Source organism: Lutra lutra, chromosome 1 (genome assembly GCF_902655055.1).
Source record: "Lutra lutra chromosome 1, mLutLut1.2, whole genome shotgun sequence".
NCBI classification, from domain to species: Eukaryota; Metazoa; Chordata; class Mammalia; order Carnivora; family Mustelidae; genus Lutra; species Lutra lutra.
Window position 1 is genome coordinate 205,543,791 of NC_062278.1, and position 25,367 is coordinate 205,569,157.

General features: G+C 60.3%; 1 protein-coding gene across 1 annotated transcript in view; it reads left to right on the forward strand.

The window, feature by feature from the left end:
* PLXNB1 (plexin B1) overlaps positions 1-25,367 on the forward strand; it is a 28,452-nt gene extending 3,085 nt beyond the window's left edge. The window contains 38 exon segments of the mRNA XM_047694923.1: positions 1,070-1,159; positions 1,998-3,110; positions 3,791-3,973; positions 4,315-4,443; positions 4,541-4,641; positions 4,932-5,064; positions 5,356-5,512; positions 5,756-5,864; positions 5,947-6,055; positions 6,443-7,129; positions 7,339-7,461; positions 7,649-7,771; positions 8,049-8,142; positions 8,218-8,390; positions 8,547-8,698; positions 11,348-11,453; positions 11,595-11,731; positions 11,998-12,174; positions 12,371-12,542; positions 12,732-12,974; positions 13,740-13,916; positions 13,993-14,141; positions 14,649-14,749; positions 14,853-15,070; positions 15,227-15,405; positions 15,544-15,610; positions 15,863-16,009; positions 16,754-16,802; positions 16,805-16,921; positions 17,217-17,320; positions 17,394-17,478; positions 17,714-17,886; positions 18,076-18,236; positions 18,341-18,488; positions 20,094-20,158; positions 20,302-20,377; positions 21,212-21,286; positions 22,471-25,367. Of these exon segments, the coding sequence (XP_047550879.1) occupies positions 2,004-3,110; positions 3,791-3,973; positions 4,315-4,443; positions 4,541-4,641; positions 4,932-5,064; positions 5,356-5,512; positions 5,756-5,864; positions 5,947-6,055; positions 6,443-7,129; positions 7,339-7,461; positions 7,649-7,771; positions 8,049-8,142; positions 8,218-8,390; positions 8,547-8,698; positions 11,348-11,453; positions 11,595-11,731; positions 11,998-12,174; positions 12,371-12,542; positions 12,732-12,974; positions 13,740-13,916; positions 13,993-14,141; positions 14,649-14,749; positions 14,853-15,070; positions 15,227-15,405; positions 15,544-15,610; positions 15,863-16,009; positions 16,754-16,802; positions 16,805-16,921; positions 17,217-17,320; positions 17,394-17,478; positions 17,714-17,886; positions 18,076-18,236; positions 18,341-18,488; positions 20,094-20,158; positions 20,302-20,377; positions 21,212-21,286; positions 22,471-22,575 (6,411 nt within the window). The 5' untranslated portion in view covers positions 1,070-1,159; positions 1,998-2,003 and the 3' untranslated portion in view covers positions 22,576-25,367.

The following is a 25,367-nucleotide window of genomic DNA, read 5'->3' on the forward strand; positions in this document are numbered from 1 at the left end:
GGCAACGTGGCCAGGGCAGAGGCAAGTAGGGAAAGTATACTCCAGCCTGGGAGCAGCACTTCCTCAACCTGGTGTTACTGGCTGGGGACCACCTGGGGTGGGGGAAGATGGTGTTGTCATGGTTTTCTCCTCCTGGCAGGCTTTGGGTGGGGGGGCTACAGGGAGGGATCTGGGAGGAGAGCAGGCACCCAGGCTCTGAGGTGGCCCTGGGGATGGGGACCACAGCTGGACATGGTAACTTCCTCTGGGACAAGCCTCCCCACCCCCCCGCCCCAGCCCTGGGCCCTGGCTCTGCTCTGACCTGCAGGAGAAGAAATAGCAAGAGATGTGCTGGCTTCTGCGGCCCTGTAGGCCTTAGGGCTTGAACCAGGGAAGTGTGCATGAATCCGTGTGTGGGGGGAATCTGAATGTGGGTGGGTGTGCCATGCGCTCGTGTAGAATGCCTGTCTGTGCAGCGTACATGTTTGTGTAAGGAGGTTGTGTCTTTGCACAGGTGTCTGAGCGGGGGTGGGGGGAGTATGTGGCCTGTGTTTCTGCGTGCATCTATGTGTGGACACGTTGCGTCTGCATGCATCTGCACCTGTGCCAGGGCCTGTGTGCGCGTGTGCATACGTAGGGCTGGCAGCATGTGTGCTTCCTGGGGTGTGCAAGCCCATGTCTGCTCATGTGCTGGTGTCAGTCTGGACTAGGACAGTCCCTGGCCCCTGGGGAGGGTATGGACCTGGGTGCCCTGGCAGATTTTGGGCAGAAGGTGAGAAAAAGGGAGTGCGTGGAAGGGAGAAGGGGCTGCAGAGGAGCAGGGTGATGCTGGGGGGTGGGCGGTGGGCCCTGCCAACGGTGGGGCTCCTTCCTAGCTGCCCTTTCCCAGGCCCTGAGGGTGCCTGGTTCCGCTGCCCTCCCCCTCCCTGTGTGGGCTCTGAGGAGGCGTCCCCTGTGGAATGTGTTTGGTGGCCCAGGGCCAGGCTGGGCCCAGTTCCACTGGCAGGCTGGGCAGCGGGAAGGGGAGCCCGGGCTCCCACGTGCCTGCAGCCCAGCCCCCAGCTTCATGCTCTGCTATCTTCCTGGCTAGGTAACTCCCACACAGGTCATGCTGTTGTCTCCTGATCCAGCCGGCCCTGCCAGGTGAGCCTGACTACAAACCTAGGCACCTGGGAGAAGTGTGAGTCCCGCTTCTTCTTAGCGCTCTCCGAGGTGGTGTCCAGTCTTTCAGGCCCCAGCCCTGGCAGCCTCAACCTCCGTCATTTCACCATTGGTTCTGTGGATTCCTTCTGGATTCCTGGCCTAAAAGGTCCACCATCTAATTCTTGCTCTGCTCTAATGTGCAGATGGCCCATGGGAACTTGCCCTCCCTCTTTCCCCTCAGGCCGCTGACATCTGAGCAGAGTGGTCCTCTCCCTCCTAGGGGCCCTGAGCCCCTCCTTCCCCTCACCTGTGCTTCTGCCTCTTCCAGGCCCTGGTCCCTGGGGATGGGATGTTTCCCCCATCTCTGGCCCTTCCCCTGGGACTCTGTGATGACACAGGATGGTACAGGGTAAAGGGGTGGTGGGGTGGGATGGAGGTCCTCTTGGGACAAATGTGCTTGCAGAAAATGGGCAATGTTGAAATTTCCAGGGAAGATCTCCTGACCCTTTGCTGGTGTGCCATCCTGGGGCCATCCTGGACCACAGTGCCATCTAAGCCTAGGCCTCCTTTTTTTTTTTTTTTTTTTTAAGATTTTATTTATTTATTTGACAGAGATCACAAGTAGGCAGAGAGGCAGGCATAGAGAGAGGGGGAAGCAGGCTCCCTGCTGAGCAGAGAGCCTGATGCGGGGCTCGATCCCAGGACCCTGAGATCATGACCAGAGCCGAAGGCAGAGGCTTTAACCCACTGAGCCACCCAGGCGCCCCAAGCCTAGGCCTCCTTTGCTCACTCCCTGAGTTAGGAGGATCATCTTGGCAATGTGATAGCCCTGTCCCACCAGTGGCCCATCAGTTGTCCAACTCTCTCCTTGCCAGGTGACCATGCCCGCCCTCGGCCCAGCTCTTCTCCAGGCGCTCTGGGCCGGGTGGGTCCTCGCCCTCCAGCCCTCTCCACCAGCTGCTTTTGCTCCCAACGGCACACACCTGCAGCATCTGGCACAGGATCCCACTTCAGGCACTCTCTACCTAGGGGCCACCAACTTCCTGTTCCAGCTGAGCCCTGGGCTGCAGCTGGAGGCTGCCGTGTCCACTGGCCCCGTGCTAGATAGCAGGGACTGCCTGCCTCCTGTGATGCCTGATGAGTGCCCCCAGGCCCAGGCCACCAACAACCTGAACCAGCTGCTCCTGGTGAGCCCAGGGGCCCTGGTGGTGTGCGGGAGCGTGCACCAGGGGGTCTGTGAGCTGCGGCGCCTGGGGCAGCTCGAGCAGCTATTGCTGCGACCCGAGCGCCCTGGGGATACCCAGTATGTGGCTGCCAATGATCCTGCAGTCAGCACGGTGGGACTGGTGGCCCAGGGCTTGGCAGGGGAGCCCCTTCTCTTTGTGGGGCGGGGATACACCAGCAGGGGCGTGGGGGGTGGCATCCCTCCCATCACAACCCGGACCCTGTGGCCTCTGGACCCCCAAACTGCCTTCTCCTATGAGGAGACGGCCAAGTTGGCCGTGGGCCGCCTCTCCGAGTACAGCCACCACTTCGTGAGCGCCTTTGCACGTGGGGCCAGTGCCTACTTCCTGTTCCTGCGGCGAGACCTGCAGGCTCAGTCTAGAGCCTTCCGTGCCTATGTGTCCCGCGTGTGCCTCCGGGACCAGCACTACTACTCCTACGTGGAGCTGCCTCTGGCCTGCCAGGGAGGCCGCTACGGGCTGCTCCAGGCTGCGGCTGTGGCCACATCCCTGGAGGTGGCCCAGGGGGAGGTACTCTTCGCAGCCTTCTCCTCGGCTGCTCCCCCAACTGTGGGCCGGCCTCCATCGGCCGCTGCCGGAGCATCTGGAGCCTCTGCCCTCTGTGCCTTCCCTCTGGACGAGGTGGACCGCCTTGCTAACCGCACGCGAGACGCCTGCTACACCAGGGAGGGCCGCGCCGAGAACGATGTGGAGGTGGCCTACATCGAGTACGATGTCAATTCAGACTGCGCACAGCTGCCGGTGGTGAGCCCCAGTCCCTCCCTGTCTGGCAGTCACAGCTAGGCAGGTGGCCCGAGGAGTCTGAAGGGGAGCTAGCGGTGCTGTGGGGGCTGATGAGGTCAACAGAGGTAATGTGCTTCCTTTGTGCCTGGGTGATGGAAAGACGCCTTGCTGAAATCATGGTGCGCGGAGGTCAGAGAGCCAGCCATTTGGAACTGGGCTGGGACTGGACACTGCAGAGGGTGCATTTGTATGGATGGACTGAGGATTCTAGGGTGTGGGCCAGGGACCTCGATTGTAGGGGGCTGGGCCCTGTTTTAATTTTTTGAGCAAGGGAGGCAGGGGAAATTGAGACTTGTTCGGCTCTAGCTTCTGGATGGAACACAGGGAAGAAGCCACACCCAGGAGGACTGAGTAAGGGACAGGTGGCAGGGGCCCAGGGGAGCAGACTTGGACAGGAGGACTCAAGCTTTGGGAGGCTTTGGACAAGTGGTCCCGGGGAAGACTGAGCGCATAAACTGGGGCAAGGCCAGGCAGAGAGACTGGGGTGAGGGTGAGGTTTCTAGGGGCTCCCAAGGAGAAGGATGAGGGAATAAGGCTGTCGCAGGAGGCCCGGCAGAGAAGAGAGAATCATTAGGGAAGAGCTGGCTGGGCCAGGTGATTGGGATGTCCAGGGAGGGTCTTATTGGGCTTGTTGCCTGTAGGACACCCTGGATGCTTATCCCTGTGGCTCGGATCACACACCCAGCCCCATGGCCAGCCGTGTACCCCTGGAAGCCACACCCATTCTGGAATGGCCAGGGGTTCAGCTGACAGCTGTGGCAGTTACTGTGGAGGATGGACACACCATTGCTTTCCTGGGTGACAGTCAAGGGCAACTGCACAGGGTGAGTGCACAGGAGGTGGTGGGCCCTGTCCCAGGGTCTGGAGGGAACAGGCTGCTGGTGATCAGCCTGGGCAGAGCTATACCTGTGACCCCTGGGGCCAGGATGAGGGGTCTGTGACACACCCCTGGCCTGAAGGCTGGGAGAGATGATTTAGGCTTTTTTTTCCCAGGGCTAGGTATTATTTACCTGTGACCTCTCCCACCCCCTCCTCAAGGGCTGAGTGGCAGGACCTGTACTGTCTAGGAGAAAACTCTGTTTCTAAATTGCTTCACTGTAGGAGAGGAGAGGCCCTTGGGTCTGTGACCACGGACCTGGGTCCCAGAACTTGTCTCTGATCTCAGGTCTACTTGGGCCCGGGGAGTGATGGCCACCCGTACTCCACACAGAACATCCAGCAGGGGTCTGCTGTGAGCAGAGACCTCACCTTTGATGGGGCCTTCGAGCATCTGTATGTCATGACCCAGAGCACAGTGAGTGCCAGGCGGGAGCTGGGGCCTGGCTGCTGGGAGGGGCGTTGGGGCTGTGCCAGGGACCCATGAGTCACTGGGGTTTGGATTACCGTCATAGCTTCTCAAGGTTCCTGTGGCCTCCTGTGGTCAGCACCTGGACTGTGCATCTTGTCTTGCTCACAGGGACCCATACTGTGGGTGGTGTGTGCTCCTTGGCAGGTCAGTGCTCCCCTGACTCCTGACCCTTGACCTATTCCCCAGCTCCAGCCTCCTGCCCTCACCTGCATAATCACCCTGGCCAGTACTCCCGGTCATCATTGATCCTTGACTTGCAACCCCTGCTCCCTGGACGCCCTGCTTTCCTTCCTCCATCCTCCATTCTGGGCATCAGTGCCCTGCCAGGGCAGACATAGCCTCGTGTCACAGCCCACCTGAGGCTCCTGCTCAGGTCCCCAGTGATGGGCGAGTCCCTGCCCCCCTGAAGGTGGTTCCCCGTTATTGTCATGCAGGTGTAGTCGCCACTCCGAGTGCTCACGGGGACAGGGCCCAGAGCGGTGGCTCTGGAGCTTCCAGCCTGAGCTAGGCTGTCTGCACGTGGCAGCCATGAGTCCTGCCAACATCAGCCGAGAGGAGCGGAGAGAGGTGAAGGAGCTGGGAGGGCGCATCCCTCACGGGAGGGCTCTGGTGATGGGTCAATACCCCACGTTTTAGTGTCGGGTGCTCCAAATACCACGTGGCCTTCCACCAGTCACTTCTCTCGGGGCCTTGCTTTCTCTGTTTCTAACCCAGGCTGGAGGGCGTTTATGAAGGCTCGGGGCCCGCCAGCCCTCAGGGGCCACTAGCCCCTGAGCCTGCTCACCTCGGCTGCCCCGGAAACAGGCCCTGGCCTGCTGCCCAGTGGCTCCAACAGCCTGTCCTGGCCTCTCTTGGCAGGTTTTCCTGTCAGTGCCTGATCTGCCGCCTCTGTGGCCAGGAGAGTCCTATTCCTGCCAGTTTGGGGATCACCAGAGTCCTGCCCTGCTGACCAGTGCCGGTGTGATGTGCCCTTCCCCAGACCCTAGTGAGGCCCCAGCACTGCCGAGAGGAGCCGGTGGGTGAGAGAAGGGGCCAGCTCTGGGGCTTGGGAGCCCCACCCTCTTCCTGTCTTGCTCCAAGGGGTGCAGTTGGGGTGAGGTGTGAATCCAGGCAGGGAGCCCTGAAGTAGCATCTTTCTCTGAGTCCCCTCAACTGCCCATTTTTGTGCCCTGTGGACCTTGTTGCAGACCCTGGGTGCTCCCCTCTGCTAAGGGCTGTGAACCCCACTAACCCTGGCCCCTCTCTTCCTGCTTTGCAGACCACGTGTCCATGAGCATGGAGCTCAGGTTCGGTGCTGTGGTGATTGCCAAAGCTTCGCTCTCTGTGTATGACTGTGTAGCGGTCACTGAGCTCCGCCCGTCTGCGCCGTGAGTCCCCTCCCCCCCTGCTGACCCCTGGCTCCCGGGTTCCCCCACAGTGACCCCTGTCCAATGGCTGCACTCTGTGCAGGTGCCAGGCCTGTGTGAGCAGCCGCTGGGGGTGTAACTGGTGTGTCTGGCAGCAGCTGTGCACGCACAAGGCCTCGTGTGACGCCGGGCCGATGGTGGCCAGCCAGCAGGTGAGCGGGACCCCCAGCTGGCCCCCACAGGGTTGCACGGGTGTCTCTGACGGCCCGGGGTCTGTGTGCCTGCCCCCCTACGTGAGGCTCTGTCGTGAGCCTCCCCACCCCTCCGAGCTGCTGTGTGTGGCGGACTCCCTGGAGTTTCAGGAGAGAACGTTTGTGGCTGAGCCGCAGGGGAGGTCTGGGCCTCGGGCCTCACCTCAGCACAGATGCCCCTGGAGCCTGCCCTCCCCTCCCCTCTCTCCTTTGGAGAATTAACGGGCTGTTTTTGTTTCTCTTTCCCTTGGTCTCCTTTCCTCCTAACACCCCCTTTGCCTGCCTGCCACCTGCTCCTGCACCTGCCTGCTGAGGGCCCCTCCTGTCTTTCTCTGCCTCCCCCTTCAGAGCCCGCTTCTCTCCCCAGCCCCTCCAGCAGGAGATGTACCCACCCCCTTCCCACCCAGAACCCCCCAGGTCCCAGTCACCTCTGTTCCCGACGCCCTTCCTGTGGAGCCTGGGGTCCCCTCCACGGCCACAGCCTCGGCTGTCCCACCTGGGGACAGGCCTTCCCTGCTCAGCCCCTGGGGGCCAGGGGCGGGTCCTGGTCCGGTACCTGCCTCCGCCTCCACAGAGTCACCTCTCCATGAGGAACCTCCCCCTCCCGACCCCCCCAACAGACCTGGAACTGCTGTCCCCGCCCCCACTGACTCCGGACCCACGGCCACACCCGAGGACCTCTCGGCCTCCCACCCATCGCCCTCAGATGCAGCAGCACTGCCCCCCGCCCCTGCAGACCCCGGCCCTGAGGCCGACCCCTCTGCGGCACTCCTGGACCAGCCCCCCGGCACTGCTCCCACCACCACTTTCCCAGGGGCCGCTGGCTCCGTGAAACCTGCCCCGGACTGGCTTACGAGAGAAGGCGGCGAGCTGCCTGAGGCGGACGAGTGGACAGGGGGTGACACGCCCGCCTTCTCCACTTCCACCCTCCTCTCAGGTGATGGAGACTCGGCTGAGCACGAGGGCCCTCCCGCCCCCCTCATCCTCCTGTCCAGCCTCGACTACCAATACGACACCCCCGGGCTCTGGGAGCTGGTGAGGCCCAGCCCAGGAAGGAGGCCTCAGGGGAGGGTACACAGGGCAGACGCGGTGCCTTACCTGCCTTGCGATCCTGCATCAGGAGGGATCGAGGGGCAGGATGGGTTCTGCAGCTCCACGCTGGCCTTGGGCCCTGGGTTCTGCACAGGGAACCTCCAAGTTGACCGGGTGGGCGCCATAGACTGCCTTGCTCTTGGTGTCTGCAGGAGGAGGTGAACCGGGGGCCAAGTGCCTGCCCTTGTGTAGACAGTGTTCAGGGTTCCATGCTAATGCCAGTGCACGTGGAACGAGAAGTCCGGCTGCTGGGCAGGAACCTGGGCCTCTTTCAGGTGAGTGTGTCCTGTGGCAGGTAGATGTGTGGCTTCCTTGGCTGTTGGTCAGCTGTATGCAAGCCCTAGAATGCAGGAGGAGGGCTTGGCCCTCAGTCCCAACCCGGGGGCTCTGTGAGGGGCCCTGGTAGGGCTCACTGGGCCCAGGTCCTCCAGTTGCCCCACCAACTGTGTCATCTGTCCCCAGGACAGCCCAGGAGACAATGAGTGTGTGATGGAGCTGGAGGGCCGCGAAGTGGTGGTTGAGGCCCGGGTGGAGTGCGAGCCCCCTCCAGACACCCAGTGTCGTGTGATCTGCCGGCGGCACCAGGTGCGGGTCACAAGTGCCGGGGTGGGCGAGGATGTGCTGGCCACGGGCCGGCCACTGGCCTCAGCTGGCCACGCCACATTCATCCTGGGAGTCTGCATACCCCGGCTCTGGCCTCTGACCCTGTGTGCCTTGGGGTCCCTGTACCCCAACTCTGACCTCTGACCTGGTGCTCCCATAACTAGTCCTTTTGGTCCTTTCTGTGACCATGCCCCCTCCAGGCCTGATGGCTGGCCCCAGGCTCTGGCCCCAGGCTCTGACCCCACTTCCATTTCTGCAGCTCAGCTATGAGGCTCTGCAGCCAGAGCTCCGCGTGGGGCTGTTTCTGCGTCGGGCTGGCCGTCTGCGCGTGGACAGTGCCGACGGGCTGCATGGTGAGCTAGTGGGGGCCTCTGGGGCCGCGGGACTCCTCTACACCCGCCTCTCACATTTGTCTCTGCTCTCTCTAGTGGTGCTGTACGACTGCTCTGTGGGACATGGGGACTGCAGCCGCTGCCAAACTGCCAGGCCCCAGTACGGCTGTGTGTGGTGTAAGGGGGAGCGTCCACGCTGTGTGGCCCAGGAGGCGTGTGGCGAGACCGAAGCTGTGGCCACTCAGTGCCCCGCCCCCCTCATCCATTCGGTGTGTTGCAATGCTGGCGTGTCCCTTCCTCACCACTGCCTTTAGAGGGAGGGCAGGGGTGTAGGAGGCCTGAAGGAGGGAGGCTGGGTCTGCATCCCCGGGCTGCCCAGGGGTGACTGCCAGGTGGAAGTGTTCCAAGTCCATGTCTTGGAACAGGTGGAGCCACTGACTGGGCCAGTGGACGGAGGCACCCGTGTCACCATCAGGGGCTCCAACCTGGGCCAGCACGTGCAGGACGTACAGGACACAGTCAGGGTGGCCGGGGTGCCCTGTGTCGTGGACGTTCTGGAGTACGAGGTCTCTAGTAGGTGAGTTAGCCGGACCAGCGGGAGTTTGGCACACCTCATGGGCTCCCCGGTGGGCTTTCCTGCACTTGGCCGCCCACCCACTCCTCATCTGTCCTTCCCTCTCCCCCTTTCCCTGCTTCTGGCCGCAGGGCCTCAGGGCAAGGGTTACCGTTTGAGGCCCTGGAGCGTTCGCCTCCACTTCGTGCACAGGTGTGCATGTTCCTGGCCTGGGCTGCCGGGGAGTCACTGCTGGGCCTGGGCCCGTCTCTACCTAGAGCTGAAAGATGGCTCCGTCCAGGTGTTTTCACCTGGCTTTCTGGTGACCAGGGACATAGTTGTGGTAGCAAGGTTCTCAGATCCCAGATGACTATGCTCGGGGGCTTGCTGTCCACCAGCTGTCCTTTCTGCCCCAGGCACTGCTGCAGGAGGGCACCTCAGGATGACAGACTTGTGGCCCGCCTGCCGAGTCCGGTCTCTGGGACCCCCAGCTGCCTTCCCAGGCCTGCAGCTGATAGAGGTTCTGGCCCATGGTAGCCTGGCTGGCAGTTGCAGGGTCCCAAAGGTGCTCACACAAGACACTCCCAAGGCGATCTCCACGATCAGCAAATCCCAAACCCAACTGAATATCTGGATTACCCGGAGAGCCTGTCCAAAGCCACCATGGAATGGGTCCTTCGTACCCACCCTCAGAGATCTAGACCGAGTAGGCCCATGCTGGGACCCCGTAGTTTGTATCTTATTTAACTTAATTATTTATTTTGGTAATCTGTATTTTACTTATTTATTTTTGAAGATTTTATTTTTTTAATATTTAAAAAATTTTTTTGAGAGCTTATTTGTTTGTCAGAGAAAGAGAGCGCGTGCATGCTTGAGCACAAGCAGGGGGAGCAGCAGGCAGAGGGAGAAGCAGGGTCCCCACTGAACAAGGAGCCTGTTGTGGGGCTTGATCCCAAGACACTGGGATCATGTCCTGAGCCAAAGGCAGAGGCTTAACCCACTGAGCTGCCCAGGCATCCCTATTTATTTATTTTAATTTTTATTTAATTAGTTTTTAAAAGACTTTGTTTATTATTTGACAGAGAGAGACACAGCGAGAGAGGGAACACAAGCAGGGAGAGTGTGAGAGAGGGAAGCAGGCTCCCTGCTGAGCAGAGAGCCCGATATGGGGCTCCATCCCAGGACCCTGAGATCATGACCTGAGCCGAAGGCAGAGGCTTAACCACTGAGCCACCCAGGCACCTCCCCTATTTATTTATTTTTAGAGAGTGAGTGGGCACGCATATGTGTGCACGTGGCAGTGGGGTCGAGGTGGGGGAGAGGGGCAGAGGGAGAGACCATCTTAAGCAGGCTTCATGCTTAATGGGGTCCCGACGCAGGGCTTGATCTCATGACCCTGAGATCATGACCAGAGTTGAGATCAAGAGTCCCAGACACTCTAATTGACTGAGCCACGCAGGCACCCCCTTGTAATAAGTATTTTAAACTAGACATTGGGGGACACCTGAGTGCCTCAGTTGGTTAAGTGTCTGCCTTCGGCCCAGGTCCTGATCTTGGGGTCCTGGGATAGAGCCCCACGTCGGGCTCCCTGCTCATCGAGGAGCCTGCTTCTCCCTCTCCTGCTGCCTCTCCCCCTAGTTTGTGCTCTCTCTCTTGCTCGCTCGCTCTGAAGTAAATAAATAAAATCTTTTAAAAAAATTAAAAGTAGGGGCACCTGGGTGGCTCAGTGGGTTAAAGCCTCTGCCTTCGGCTTAGGTCATGATCCCGGGGTCCTGGGATCGAGCCCCGCGTCGGGCTCTCTGCTCAGCAGGGAGCCTGCTTCCTCCTCTCTCTCTGCCTGCCTCTCTGCCTACTTGTGATCTCTCTCTGTCAAATAAATAAATAAAATCTTAAAAAAAAAAAAATTAAAAGTAAACCAGACTTTGTTGGAGCACGTGGTTTCCCCCTTCAGTGTGTTATGACCAAAAGCTTGAGGTGATCGTCTAGACTGTTAATGATTTTAAAACCATGAGACAAAGGTAACTTGCAAAGTGATTTATAAAGAGATTAAAATATTCGCTGGTTGGAGTCTCTCCTGGGTACTTCACACATCACTTGTTCTGTTTTCCAACGTGCTGGCAGTGAGTGTGACCATGTCACGGATTCGCGCCGCTGCCAGCTTCATGTTGGGGAAATTGATTTGCCCCAAGCTTCTGTTTTCTGGCCGAGAACCAGCATTTTCTGAGATTGCTCACTTTCCCTTTCCGTCTGTCCCCCAACCTGACTAGAGGCTTCCAGGGACTTTTTTTTCATGAGGAAATCAAGTTGCCACTGCTTTGCGAGTGGTGTGGCATGCGTGGTGGTGGTTAGGCCAAGCGTTAGCTCAACCCCTCATCCTGCAGCCAGCCCTCCGGGGCTCCTTATAAATTTGTGCCACAGAGAGAGGGGGATTCCCCTTCATGAGGGGGGCCTCAGGGTTGGATTCAAATACCTGAAACTATGAATATGAATTCACAGGGGCCAGAGCCCCCTGCAGTGCCGTAAGGCATTCCCTCCACAGCAAGAGGATCTCTGTCAAATTCAGGAGCTGGAAGAACACCTGATTGAGTGGGGGCAAGGAGGGGGCAGCTGAGTCCGTTTGAGGGAGCCCTTGGTGCGGCCCAGCACCCCAGCCTGCCTGCCCTGTGCCCACAGCTTCGTGTGCGTCACTGAGGCCAGTGGTGGAGAGGTAGCTGGCACGGTGACGGTGGAGGTGCCAGGAAGAGGACGTGGCATCTCAGAGCACAACTTCGCCTACCAGGTGAGGTGGCTCCCCCCCAGCCCATCTAGTTTTGCCCTCCTGGGGCTTCCCACCCTAGGCCCTTCTGTCTGCCTCAGCTCCCTTGGCTTCTCTGTGGGTGGCCTCATGCCTGCCTATCTCTCCCTACCCCTGTTCCCACAGGACCCGAAGGTGTATTCCATCTTCCCGACCCGGGGCCCCAGAGCTGGGGGCACCCATCTGACCCTGCATGGCTCCAAGCTACTGACTGGGCGGCTGGAGGACCTCCGAGTTGTCGTTGGAGACCAGCCTTGTCACCTGTGAGGGCTGCTTCCTCATTCTCCCAAAATCCATGTGTTCCAGGGAGAAGACAGAGGGGCAGGATGCTGGGGAGACCGGAAGTGGGGGAGAGGGCCAGGTCTGCTCCAGCAGAAAGTGGCCAGATCTTCCTGAAACTGGGGCTGTTGTGGGAAGGCGTCCTCCAGTGTCACCTGTGGAGCTCTCAGTGGGCTCTGAGGGAAGCAAGTGGAGGCCCGAGTGGGTCCTGTGTCTTGGCCCGCCTTCCACTAGTCCCTCCCTTCCATAGGCTGCTGGAGCAGCAGGCTGAGCGGCTGCAGTGTGAGACCAGCCCCCGCCCTACGCCTGCCACGCTTCCTGTGGCTGTGTGGTTTGGGGCCACTGAGCGGAGGCTTCAACACAGCCAGTTCGAGTACACATCAGACCCCAATGTCACCTCTGCCGGTCCCACGAAGAGCTTCCTCAGGTGCTGGGCCAAGTGGCTGCATGGCATGTACTGGTGGTCGGGGGGTTGTCTTCGCAGCTCTAGGACATGGAGGGGTTGCAGGGCTTCCTGTGGGCGTTGTGACTCCTGTGCCAATGGCAGGGAGAGGGACCATGTGGCTTGGGCTGGGATAGGCGGGTTCTCATAAGCCACTCACGGTTCATGGTCTGTCTTGCAGCGGAGGACGTAAGATATGGGTCCGTGGCCAGAATTTGGATGTGGTACAGACACCAAGAATCCGAGTGACTGTGGCCCCAAGAGCCCTGCTGCCTAGCCAGGGGCTTGGGCGGAGGCGCCGCGTGATCCCGGAGACGGCATGCTCCCCTGGTGCTTCCTGTGGCGGCCATCATGTAGGAGACCCACAGGCGTCCCTACGAGGAGACCCTTGGGGCTAGCTATCCCCCTTGTCACCCCCACTCCCCACCCTGTGTACAGCTGTGGGTGGCGGGTACCAAAGAGGCTCTCTCCCTGTCCTTGCTGGACCCCCTTCCTGCATGGCCCTCAATGGATCCTCCCTGTCTTTCCTCCCTCTGCCCCAGTTTGAGGAGCCATGCCACGTGAACTCCTCTCAGCTCATCATGTGCCACACACCTGCCCTCCCAGGCCTGCCCGAGGACCCCTGGGTCCGGGTGGAATTTATCCTCGACAACCTGGTCTTTGACTTCGCAACGCTGAACCCCACACCTTTCTCCTATGAGGCCGACCCCACCCTGCAGCCCCTCAACCCCGAGGACCCCACCATGCCATTTCGGCATAAGCCTGGGAGCGTGCTCTCTGTGGAGGTACTGTGTCCGCTCACATGTGGGTCCGTGCGACCCTTCGCTTTGCTGGACATTGCTGCTGAGGGATACTGGGGCGGGGGGGCATGGCAGCAGAGCAAGAGCCAGAGGATGAATCTGGCTCTTCACCCTTCATGTAGCGAGGGCTGAGGGGTTGGTGGGGGCTCCTAGCCTCCCCCGTTGGGCGGGGGCTTGGGTCCTGCCGCCTGGGTCCCAACACATTGTACGGTAGGAGTCTGAATGACAGTATGTAAATGGTCTGGCACACACAATAGCTGGGGGTATGGTACACAGTGGGCGCCTGGGCTGATGCCCGTTTGGCAGCCTGGCTCAATGTGGACAGGCCCTTGGCATGGGTTCGGACATGTGCAGTAGGTGGGCATCCCAGAAGGCTGTAGGTGGACAGCCCACTGTTGTGCGCCACTGGCCCACAGACACAGTAGGGGCTCTGGCTTTGTGAGTAACTGGGTGTCAGGACTCGGGGGGCGACTTTATATTGTCCAGATTTTTAGCTCTGGAGGAATAAAAGTGTGGGGAAGAAGAATGGGAAGGGCAGAAGAGGGTCGGGGGCAACTTGGGAGATAACCATGAATGGCCGCCTCCCCCACAGGGGAAGAGTGCTGAGGCATGATCAGCACTGCGCTGGGGGTGGGGGTGGGGTGTCAGGACTGTCCTTCCCCCTCTTTGGGGGAATGGGATCTGAGTGACCACCAGCTCCTCCCCTTAGGGAAGAGTTCTGAGTAATCTATCAGTGACCTCGTGTTCCAGGGGGAGAATCTGGACCTTGCGATGTCCAAGGAGGAGGTGGTGGCCATGATAGGGGATGGCCCCTGTGTGGTGAAGACACTGACCCGCCACCACCTGTACTGTGAGCCCCCCATGGAGCAGCCCCTGCCCCAGCACCACGCCCTCCGAGAGACACCGGATGCTTTGCCTGAGTTTACGGTCAGTAGGTGGGCCTGGGCTGGGCCGGGCCTTGGGCATGTGCTGAGACCTTGCTCACTGGGGGCTTCCCATGTAGGTGCAGATGGGGAACCTGCGCTTCTCCCTGGGCCACGTGCAATACGATGGCGAGAGCCCTGTGGCTTTTCCCATGGCAGCCCAGGTGGGCTTAGGGGTGGGCACCTCTCTTCTGGCTCTGGGCGTCATCATCATTGTCTTCATATACAGGTGGGTGCAGCCAGCTGTGGCTGGGCTGGGGCATCGAGGCGGGTGTGGCTCTAGAGGAAGGGCAGATGAGGCCAGGGGTCAACAAATGTTCCTGGAAGGTGCCAGAGAGTACTGATTTTAGGCTTTCGTGGGCGAGGTGGCCTCAGTTGCCATGGTTCTGCTCCGCTCTGACTGTGCAGCAGCAGCCATAGACAAGAGGCAAACTCACGAGTGTGGCCGTGTGCCAACAAATCTTTATTGGCAGAAACAGGCTGTGGGCCAGATTTGGCCTGGTTGTAGTTTGTTGATCCCTGGACTAAACCACTGGGCTAGACTGGAGGTGGGCTTGCGCAGGATGGGACAGGCTGAATTATTCTGGGCGATGCCTTGGCTTGGCCGGGCATGGCCATGTTAGACAGTGCCAGCCTGGGCCAGGGCGAGGCTGGGGTAGATAGGCCTGGGCCCGGGGCACCAGAAGGGGCTCTGTTCTGGTCTGGCCTCCACCTTCCTGACCTTGGTACTGAACAGGAGGAAGAGCAAGCAGGCCCTGAGGGACTACAAGAAGGTCCAGATCCAGCTGGAGAATCTGGAGAGCAGTGTGCGGGACCGCTGCAAGAAGGAGTTCACAGGTGAGGCTGACGAGCAGAGGCCTAGAGGATGCTCCGGGGCTCTGCCAAACCTCCTCCCATGGCATGGGTCCCAAGCCCCAACCCGGCCTCCTCTGTTCCACAGACCTCATGACCGAGATGACCGATCTCACCAGTGACCTACTGGGCAGTGGCATCCCCTTCCTTGACTATAAGGTGTATGCCGAGAGGGTCTTCTTCCCCGGGCACCAGGAATCACCCTTGCACAGGGACCTGGGTGTCCCTGAGAGCAGGCGCCCCACCGTGGAACAGGGGCTGGGGCAACTCTCCAACCTGCTCAACAGCAAGCTCTTCCTCACCAAGGTGCCAAGCGCCCTGCCCCAGGCCCCAGGCCTCTCCACCGTTGCGGGAAGGGGAGGGAGGCTCCTGGCCCCGCCCCTCGGGCCCTGGCCCTGCCCCTTCTCTGTCCCTCCCGTTCTGAATTGGCCCCTCCCTCCCCATCCTATCTCCTGGCACCAGTTCATCCACACCCTGGAAAGCCAGCGCACCTTCTCGGCTCGGGACCGCGCCTACGTGGCATCTCTGCTCACTGTGGCTCTGCATGGGAAGCTCGAGTACTTCACTGACATCCTCCGCACACTGCTTAGTGACCTGGTGGCCCAGTACGTGGCCAAGAACCCGAAGCTGATGCTGCGCAGGTCTGTGGCGGTCGGAGGCCGTGGGGTCTGGGGGGCTGTCAGAGCTGGAGGCAGGAGCTGAGACAGGCTGCCTGGGGTAGAGGAGTCTGCGGCTCAGACGGCTCTTGGTCCTGCCCCTGCCCTTTCCTGTCCTCCCAGGACGGAGACCGTGGTGGAGAAGCTGCTCACCAACTGGATGTCCATCTGCCTGTACACTTTTGTCAGGGTGAGAGAGGCAGAGGCAGGGGCAGGGTTGGGGGAGGCAGGGTGGGAGGGGCTACCAACCACAGGGCAGGGCAGGGCTCTCAACCACACAGCTTCTGGCCCCCAGGCAGCTCGGACACTCCTGCTCAAGTCTCAGTCACCTTAGGCTCTCTGTGGCCCGTCCCCCTCCCTAGCGTGGGCCCCATGCCCATACAACTCTGTTTCATGCCCATCATCTGCCCCGGGGGGTCCTCATAGCCTGTCACTCCCCTAGGACTCAGTAGGGGAGCCTCTGTACATGCTTTTTCGGGGAATTAAGCATCAAGTAGACAAGGGACCAGTGGACAGCGTGACCGGCAAGGCCAAATACACCCTGAATGACAACCGCCTTCTCAGAGAGGATGTGGAATACCGTCCTCTGGTGAGTGGGGGGGGAGGGAGAGCGGGGAGGAGGGTAGGAGTGGGGAGGGACAGAGTGTGTGAATGTGTTCGGGCACGGTGGGGTCAGGCCCTGGTGAGGATGAGCGTGGGTGGTCGTGGTGAACATCTGTGTTTGCTTTACAGCGGGCCTGACTTCTGGCTGGCTCCTGGGGAGAGGCTTTAGACTGGCTTAGCAGGACAGCAGCTTGAGGGCCAGTCCTTGAGGTGGAGGGCCTGAAGGACCAGTGCCCACCAAGCCCAGGCCAGCTCTGTCAGACCCAGCCACCTCGTCCTCTGGGTGGCTTTCTCCTTAGGGCAGGCCTTTCCTCAGTGACCCAAATGGGGTGCCTTTGGGAAAGTCTCATTCAGGCTCCACCAGACCTGCTCTCTCTCAGGCTGGCAGGGACTCACCGCTTCTCACACAGGCTTCTCTCGGGTGCCTCAGCCTGACAGTTGTGCCAGGAACCTGGGGCCCTGAGTTAAAAGGGCCTTGTGTTCCCTGGTTTTTTACTGCCTTTCACTTACGTAGTACACTGCGTTAGGTGCTGGGGTCACGGCGGAGGGAGCCACTGTCCCAGGGCCAGGTTGGTGGGGAGGATTGGGGACAGTGAAGAGATAAGAATTAAGGACTCTTCGGTGCCTGGAGGTCAGAGGCAGTGGCTTCCTCATGGTTGTCCCTGTCCCTGCGTTTCGGTCGGCCGAGGTGCGGCACGAGCCATGACTGCTCCCGTGTGTGCCTCCATAGACCCTGAACGCACTGTTGGCTGTGGGGCCTGGCGTGGGAGAGGCCCAGGGGTGCCTGTGAAGGTCCTGGACTGTGACACGATCTCCCAGGCCAAAGAGAAGATGTTGGACCAGCTTTATAAAGGAGTACCTCTGGCCCAGCGGCCAGACCCCCGCACCCTGGATGTCGGTGAGGGTGGAGGAGAAGGGTAGCCTGGGGGCCCGAGCCAGAGTGAAGGCAGGGCTGGCCCTGGCTCAGCCCTGCAGGGGCGGCGTATTGCTTGGTGGGCGTGGGGCAGCAGTGGACTACGGAGTCCCTCTGCAAGGACAGCCTCCCACATGGTGGGGGCCTGCCGCCCTAGTCTTTGCAGAGCATGGGGGAGGCTGCTCCCCTGATGGTGGGTCTGTGCCCCTGTGGAGGAGGAGGTAGGCCCCACCTGCAGGAAGGGTGTCCCGGGAGTCCTCAACCCACCTTGCTCTCGCAGAGTGGCGGTCCGGGGTGGCCGGGCATCTCATTCTTTCCGACGAGGATGTGACTTCGGAGGTCCAGGGTCTGTGGAGGCGCCTGAACACCCTGCAGCATTACAAGGTGGGAGGGGTAAGAGCGGGAGGAGGGGCGGGGGGGTGGGGCTGGTGGAGGGGTCACCGGCTGTGATCTGCAGGTCCCAGATGGAGCGACTGTGGCCCTGGTCCCCTGCCTCACCAAGCACGTTCTCCGGGAAAACCAGGATTATATCCCTGGAGAGCGTGAGTACTGCCCACCCCCTTCCAGCCCCCACCCAGTCACTGTTCTCTGCCCTCTCTTTGCCCAGTACCCAGTAACAGGCAAAGTCCTCTGGACCTTAGGGTGGGCATGTCTACTTCCCTTCCACCGAGAGAAGCCCTCAACCCGTGCCTCTGCTCCTGGAAGTTGGCAGGACCCTGAGGGCCCAGGGAAGGTGGTACCTGATGAGGGGTGAAGAGCTGTGGGGTCTTGGCACAGGGACCCCAATGCTGGAGGATGTGGATGAGGGGGGCATCCGGCCCTGGCACCTGGTGAAGCCGAGTGAGGAACCGGAGCCCCCCAGGCCTCGGAGGGGCAGCCTTCGGGGCGGGGAGCGCGAGCGAGCCAAGGCCATCCCTGAGATCTACCTGACTCGCCTGCTGTCCATGAAGGTGGGGCAGGAAGGGCGGGAGGGAGGCTGGGGTCAGGGCCAGGCCAGGCCTCAGGTCTGGGCTGCAGGGGAGGATGGCTGCTTAGGGGATTTGGGGTGGTGTGGGGCTTGCATGAGCATGGTGCCACGGGGCGTCCAAGGCCGGGCTGGGGCTGAGGTTCCCTCCTCTTGTGCTTCCCCTCCCCCACAGGGCACCCTGCAGAAGTTTGTGGACGACCTCTTCCAGGTGATTCTCAGCACCAGCCGCCCCGTGCCACTTGCTATCAAGTACTTCTTTGACCTGCTGGATGAGCAGGCCCAGCAGCACGGCATCTCTGACCAGGACACCGTCCACATCTGGAAGACCAACAGGTGGGGCGGGGTGGCGGTGGCTGGAGCCAGGTGGGCCAGGCGTGCCGGGGTCTTCTCTCCTGCTTCCCCCGAGTGCTCACCGGCCATGCCTGCCCTACCTGCAGCCTGCCCCTGAGATTTTGGATCAACATCATAAAAAACCCACAGTTTGTGTTCGACGTGCAGACGTCTGATAACATGGATGCAGTGCTCTTGGTCATCGCGCAGACGTTCATGGATGCCTGCACGCTTGCCGACCACAAGCTGGGTCGGGTGAGTAGGTCCCACCGGACGCGGAAGACACGCCGGGGGGGCCGGGGAAGCAGGAGCTGGGGCTGGGCAGTGCTGTGTGCACCCAGATTCCGGGCTTGGCTGACAAGGTCCAGGAGGAGGGCTGGGGGAGGCTGGGGACTCCAGCCCCAGGCCGGGCTTTGTCCCCAGGAGGTGGCAGGGCCTCGTCTTCAGAGACGACCCCTCCAGAATCAAATCCAGCAGGCAACCTGGAGCTGTTGTGGGACTGTAGAAGCCACCTGTCCACCTGGTGGCCCCCACGTCACCTCGGGCTCCCCTTCTCCCAGTCAGGGCTCACTATAGCCAGAGGCCCAGGGATCCAGAGTGACTCCCACTTCTACATGGGGCGGAGGAGGTGTCTGGCTGCCAGTGCAGTGTAGACGGGAGAGTCTGGGGCAGCGAGTGCCTGGCGTGGAGCAAGGTGCTGGTGAGAGGAGCTGAGAGGCAAATGGTCAGGGCCAGGGCTGTCTGTCGGATAGCACGCAGTGGCGGGGTATTGTCACTGCAGTAAGAGCCAGCAGAGTCCCATGACAGATAAGGGCACAAGGCTGCAACTGCTCAGGCCCCCAGCAGGCAGGGCCGGTGGCTCCTCAGGCCTGGGAAGGGAGCCTGTTACCTCTGGAGAGATGGATCTCTAGGCCTCTATGGAGAAACAGAAAGTTCAGTTCTATTCTGTAGGGCTGTCTTATGGGACCCGTTTTTGTTCCGTGTGTTCCCATCACTCCGTCCACAGTGAACTGAGAACCACGGGGGCCACCAGGACCTGGGGCCACGGTGGGTGGGTGGGCGCTGCATGGTGGCGGGGTTCTTGCCCGACCTTCACACTGCCTCCCCTTGCCAGCAAAAGTGCAGATGCTTGCTGGGTAGCTCAGCAATAGCCCAAACCAGGAATGCCAAGCGTCCCCCCACGGAGAGCGGCTGAGAAGGCACGCGTGCTGGCTCAGGCCCAGGGACTCACACCACTGCCCACACAGGGGCGCCATCTTGCCTCACCCTCCCCGCAGCTTCGGGATGAGGCAGCGGGTGCCAGGAACAGAAGTGTGCTGCCCAGAGCCCACTGCTGGGGGGCAGAGCTGGGACTGGAACCCACTTCGGTGGTGGGGGATGGATCTGGGTGTGTCAAAATTGTGGGTCCTGACTGGAGAGACCTGCTTCAGGTGCCAGCTCGGCCACTCGGGGTGAGGTGGAGTGGGGCCATTTACTAAATAGTGGGGTTCGTTTCCTGATCTTGAAGATGATTACTTGGGGAATGAGCAGCACCAGGAGAAGCAGCATCAGGGCCCCACACGCCGTTGCACCCTCCCGGCCTGCATGTCTCCTCCCTGCTGGGTGTAGGTGGAGGCAGATGGAGCTGAGAAATGACCGTGGAATGATTTGGGGAGAAGCTTGGGGTGACAGGAGCAGAGGCTGGACATCGGTTGGGGGGGGAGGAGCGGAGGAGGTCTTTGCAGAAGGAAATGGGCCAGGGGCACCAACTGTCCCAGGTGCCTGGGGACCGAGGGGTTCTGGGGATATTTGAAATGGGGGAAAACCGGGACAGTCGGTCACCCTAAGGGGCTCTCCTCTTTCTTTCCTGCTGGTGCCCAGGACTCCCCCATCAACAAACTTCTATACGCTCGAGATATTCCCCGTTACAAACGGATGGTAGAAAGGTAGGAGGGTGAGGTAGTGGATCTGGAAAGGGGATGGGTGGACAGACGGATGGAGGTTTGTGGCTGCAGCCCAGGGGTGGACCCTGGTGGGGTGAGGCATGGCTCATTATCTCAGCAGTCGCCATACCCATGGTCCCTGACAGGTACTACGCAGACATCAGGCAGACTGTCCCTGCCAGTGATCAAGAGATGAACTCCATCCTGGCTGAGCTGTCTCGGGTATGGCCCTCCCTTTGCTTCTTGGGTCGGGCACAGGTCTCCCACCGTGAGGACCCTGCTCTTTTGCTAGGAAGCCCTGGGGACATCAGCAGTCCTGTGAGCTGGTTGGGGTGGGACCCATCTCATCATCAGAAATGCGGAATTTTCCAGTGACCACTATAAAGACCAGGGCTCCCAGGACCTCACTACAGAGCAGCAGAGGCTTGTCCTGGCAGCTGCCACCGAACCTGACTCAGCTAGGTGCTGGGGGGCCTGCAGCCGTGCTGGGGTCAGGGGACGATGGGTCCCAGGCAGTGAGGTGGCTGGCGTTCAGTCCCGGACGGCCCATGCTGGCCTGCTCTTGCCTTCATACTGCTCTGCTGCCCTCAGGGGTGTAGATGTGCCCATAAACCACACCCAGTAACAACAGCCCGGTGGTGGTGCTATATGGGTGGGCTTTGTGTACTCACCTGACCCCCCAGGAGCTTCATAGCTCAGGTGATCGCAGCCCTGTGGCCCTGATGAGGAGGTGCAGACTCCCAGATGGCCCCATAGAGGGACCCGGTATGACCTCACAGGAGGCAGGAGGGAGATCAGAGCAGACTGACGCTGGGTCACAGCCTGAGAGCAGCACCTGTCCTGCGGGGCCCTGCCACCATCTGGGACCCCAGGCTCCCAGCTGGCACCTCAAGGGGAGAGAGCCAGGCCCTATTCACGCTGCAGACCCAGGAGCCCTGGTGTGCTGATGGGGCTTCCTGTGCAACACCTGTCCCTTCTGCTGCCTCGTCCCCTGTTTCCCAGGGGGTCCTGGGGCAGATGACACCCCTCATCTCTCATCTCTTGTCTCCTCCCTAGAACTACTCTGGGGATCTTGGGGCACGAGTGGCCCTCCACGAGCTCTACAAGTACATCAACAAGTACTATGACCAGGTGGGCAGTCCCGCACAGAGCCCCGGGGCCTGATGGAGAGAGGGGTGGGACTCATGGTCCCCAGGGCATGGAGCAGGGTGCGCACTGGTGCTGGCTGTGCTCTAACCTGGCCGTGCCCTCTCCGTCTGGGCTCCTCGGTGGCAGGAGGGATCCCAGGCATTGGGGAGGGGCTGCTGGGGATCTGCCGTGGCCTGGAGGTGGAGGGGGGCACATGCTGGGAGGGACACACAGCTGCCACCCACATCCCCACCTTGCCCTGACTCGCATCCTTCCTGAGTCTGCAGTGGCAGCATGCCGAGCACGGCCACCTCTGGGCTGCCTGCACTGCCAGCGTGGAGGGTCCTGCCGGGGGTGGGAACGGGCACAGCAGAGCCGGCGAGGGGGCTGTTTGGGCCCTTCCTGGACTGGGCCTCGAGATCAGAGCACCCATGAGTCAGCCAGCTAGTTGCCTGCCAGAATCGCACACCCCAGTGTTTGTGTGGCATCCGCGGCGTGGCTGTTGCTGTTAGAGATGAGGAGCCTGCCTCGTGGCCCAGGCCTGGAGTGAGGACAGTCATGCCACAAACGAGGGATGCACAGATGTGAATGCGGGCACAGCGGCTTTGCTCCAGCAGTGCAAGCACCTGTATGAGGGAGGCAGGGGGTGGGGGTGTGAGGCATCTGAAGGCCTCTCCCGGGCCTTGCCGTGCCCACCGTGGCAGCCCCCGCTTGTGCTTCTGTAGTTGTGGGTGTGGGGTCAGGGAGCTCTCTGAGGACAGGATCGCATGGGGCCCCCTGTCACGGGGTCCCTACTCTTTGCCCAGTGCCTGGCAATAGGAAGTTAGGAAATGCTTCTTGCCTGGTGGACAAGGGGAGCCACGATGGCTGGAACAGGGCTTCTAGAGGGATTGTGGTGAAAAGGTCAGCATGGTGGGTGCAGGTGGCCTCCACTCAGCGAGATCTTACCCGTGGAGGTGGATGCTTATTACCGTGAGTGCTAAGTACTGAGTAAAGTACCTCATTCTCACCTCTGGAATCCTTAAAACCCTATGCTGACCTCACCAGCCCAGCCCTGAGGAGGTGAGGGGGCTCGCTGTGTTCCTGGGCCCCCGCCCCCAGCCGGGCCGCAGCATTTGAGGCAGCCCTCAGACGAGCACAGGGAAAGGTGGTGGCGGGCACCCCTGACCGGCTGGTCTTGGTTGCAGATCATCACTGCCCTGGAGGAGGACGGCACGGCTCAGAAGATGCAGCTGGGCTACCGGCTCCAGCAGATCGCAGCTGCTGTGGAGAACAAGGTCACAGACCTGTAGGGACCTGGCCAGCCCTGGCCTGCCATTGCCTCAGCCCTGCCCGGGCGGCCCCAGAGCCATGAGGGAGAAACTACCTTCTTAGATGCCTGTAGTGCCTGACAAGCCGAGTTAGTGGAAGGTGGCTCCCAGTTCCCCTGGGGGCTCTGGCCTGGGCCCTGCTGGACCTGTCTCGCAGGCCTGGGGCCTTGAGGCTGATCGGGTGGGGCCCAGCCTGCTCCCTGAGCCCAGTGACCCTGTGGGCTATTTTGTGTGTGACGTCAGTCTGTGGGGAGTCAGGGACTAAGGGCTTCCAGAGAGTGGCTGGTGGGGCCTCCAGCCCCTGGAGAGACTGTACTGTTCCTGTACACTGGCCTTTATCCCGCTGGGATGCAGAGGGGGAGGAGAAGAGCCCCACTTCCTGTCCTGCCCTCTTCTGTCATCCCTGACCTCAGTTTAGCTGCCTCTGGCCTTGTTGCTGCTGTCATGTTCCTAGGTCTGAGAGAGGAATGCCTTTGCTAGGCCACTGAAAACTGACCCCTCCGTGGGGCTGGCTGCCTCCAGGCCACCCTGCCTCAGAGGCAGCCCATGGTGAGGGCCACCTGCTGCAGGTGCCCGGGGGAGAGTGGTGGCCCCACTGACCCAGATCTTCATTAAAGGATAACACACTGCATGGCGTCTGATGTGTGGGCTCAGCCCAGCCCCTCCCCTGGTAGGAGGTGGCAGCCTGCCTGTCAGGCCCTGGAGGGAGCTGGGATCTGTACCCTGGGACGTGTGTGTATGTGTGGGGGACAGTTCTCGTCACCCTCATATGAGGCTGCAGCGCGAACCCCATCCAGGATGGGCTGGGGAGCTTGCAACCTGAGGCGGGGCGCTGGGGGCCGGTCTGAGTCCCATCAGGGGCCCTGCCTTGTCTGTAGCACAGATGTTTTCAGGTCGCCATCCTGTCGTCTTGTCGTCTGAGAGGAGCTGGAGAGGAGGACACTAGTACAGGTGACTCCAGGCACAGTGGGTCTTAGGCCGCTTCTCCATACTCCTGCTTCCTGGCTCCCCACATCCTTCTTGCCTGGGACGTTTGAAGGGGCTCCTGGATACTCCAGGCATCCTGGGTGGGGGGGCTTGACCCAACGTCTGCCTGTGTGAAGGCCACCTTGGGTGGTGATTCCTGATTCACAGCTGGAGGTGAGCGTTGAGACTGTCCCGGTCGGGTCTTGTGTTGCTGGCTGGGCCTGTCCGTCTGGGTCTCGATGCCCCTTTGACTCAGACCACCTTTGGCCTTGGCAGGAGGCCAGCCTGCCAAATAGAAACGCCCTCAAATCTTGACAAGGCTCTCCCCCTTGGCTCTCCACTTACTCCCCAAGCCCAGAGACCCCCCAGGCTCTCTTCCCTTCTGACCAGAATCCCCACTTCCCACTCGGGTCTTCACAGAGTTTGAAGAGACTGAGGCTGATAGGATTCCAAGAGGAGTCCCTTCCTTTCCTCTCAGTGGCCCTAAAGCCATCTCAGAGTCCTTGCCCCTGAGACAGCGGGAGCCACGCTGATCTGTCTGTGCCCACTGTGGTCACAGCTGCTGTTCTCTTCCCTGAAGCCACTCCCTCCCCACTTCCGCTCCTCAGAGAGGTCAGCAGTCTGGCTCCATCCTCTGGGAGCCTGGGAGCTTCGGTGCTTCAGAACGAGGAAACCAGGTGCCTGTGTGCCCGGGAGGGCTGAGCATTGAACGCGCTCTGAGTTGTTCACTTCACATCTCAGCCTTCTCAGAACGTTGTTCTAGATAAAGCAGAGAATGAAAACGTACCGTGATAATGTAGGAATGTCTTATAAGTCCTCACTCCGACACCACAGCTGAGAACAGAGAGCTCCAACAGCTCTGCGATTGCTCGCTTGGGTCTGGCCCCATTTCAGCATCACACCCTTGTCAGCCAGACTGACCAGCGTCTTCCTATGTTTCCAATCAAGGTGGCAAACGCGTATTCTCGTGGCTTGGTATCTCACACAATCGTGTTAGTGTACAATGGACCCTGTTTCTTGCCTGGGGTGCCTTCAGGGGTTTAGGAAGTGACTTGCCTTCCTACATGAACTTTCTCCAATTTAAATACTGGAATAATTGTCCAGGCAAGATCTGGGAGTTTTGATGACTTTTTTGGCATTTAAAGAACTGTGCTCAATGGTGTAATAGCCGAATTTGTGCTGATAAATGGTGGTATCATCTTGGAAGCCACTTGAAACCTTGGGAGTGGGCAGAAGGACTCCAGATCCTCCTGGGCAGCGCTGACAGATGGCTGTCGGCTGTGCTGGGGGTCACAGGGTGGGCCTTGGCTGCCCCAGGCTTCTGGTTGGGCACCGACACTGGGGTATCCAATATCTTTTCACCCCCCAGCTTCTCCTTAGGATAACACATTTCAGAATAAATTCAAACCCAAACCTTCTGGTGCTGCTCCATGGATCTCCCTTTGAAAGTGTCCTGTTTTAATTAAGGATGGTGGCTTATCCCATTGCAAATATTTACCGGAAATCTAAGGCAAAGATAACATCTTGGTATTTGAAAGGAATTTGTTCCATGATTGCAATTTGGGGGTTTTATTTTTAAGTGTTTGGATTACTTGGCTGATATGTGTACTTGAAGCAGAACGATCTTTGGGCTGTCCCAGCAGCCACAGGTCTAGGAGTGGGCGGTAGGGTGTGGGGACTGGACCCCTGGGGAATTTGGGGACTTGGGATGGTGGTGTACTGCCACCTTCTGGTCACAGTGTGGAATTTGATCAGAGGCTGTTATGGGTATTTCTGTGTCTGGAACTCTTTAAAAATCACAGCAATGA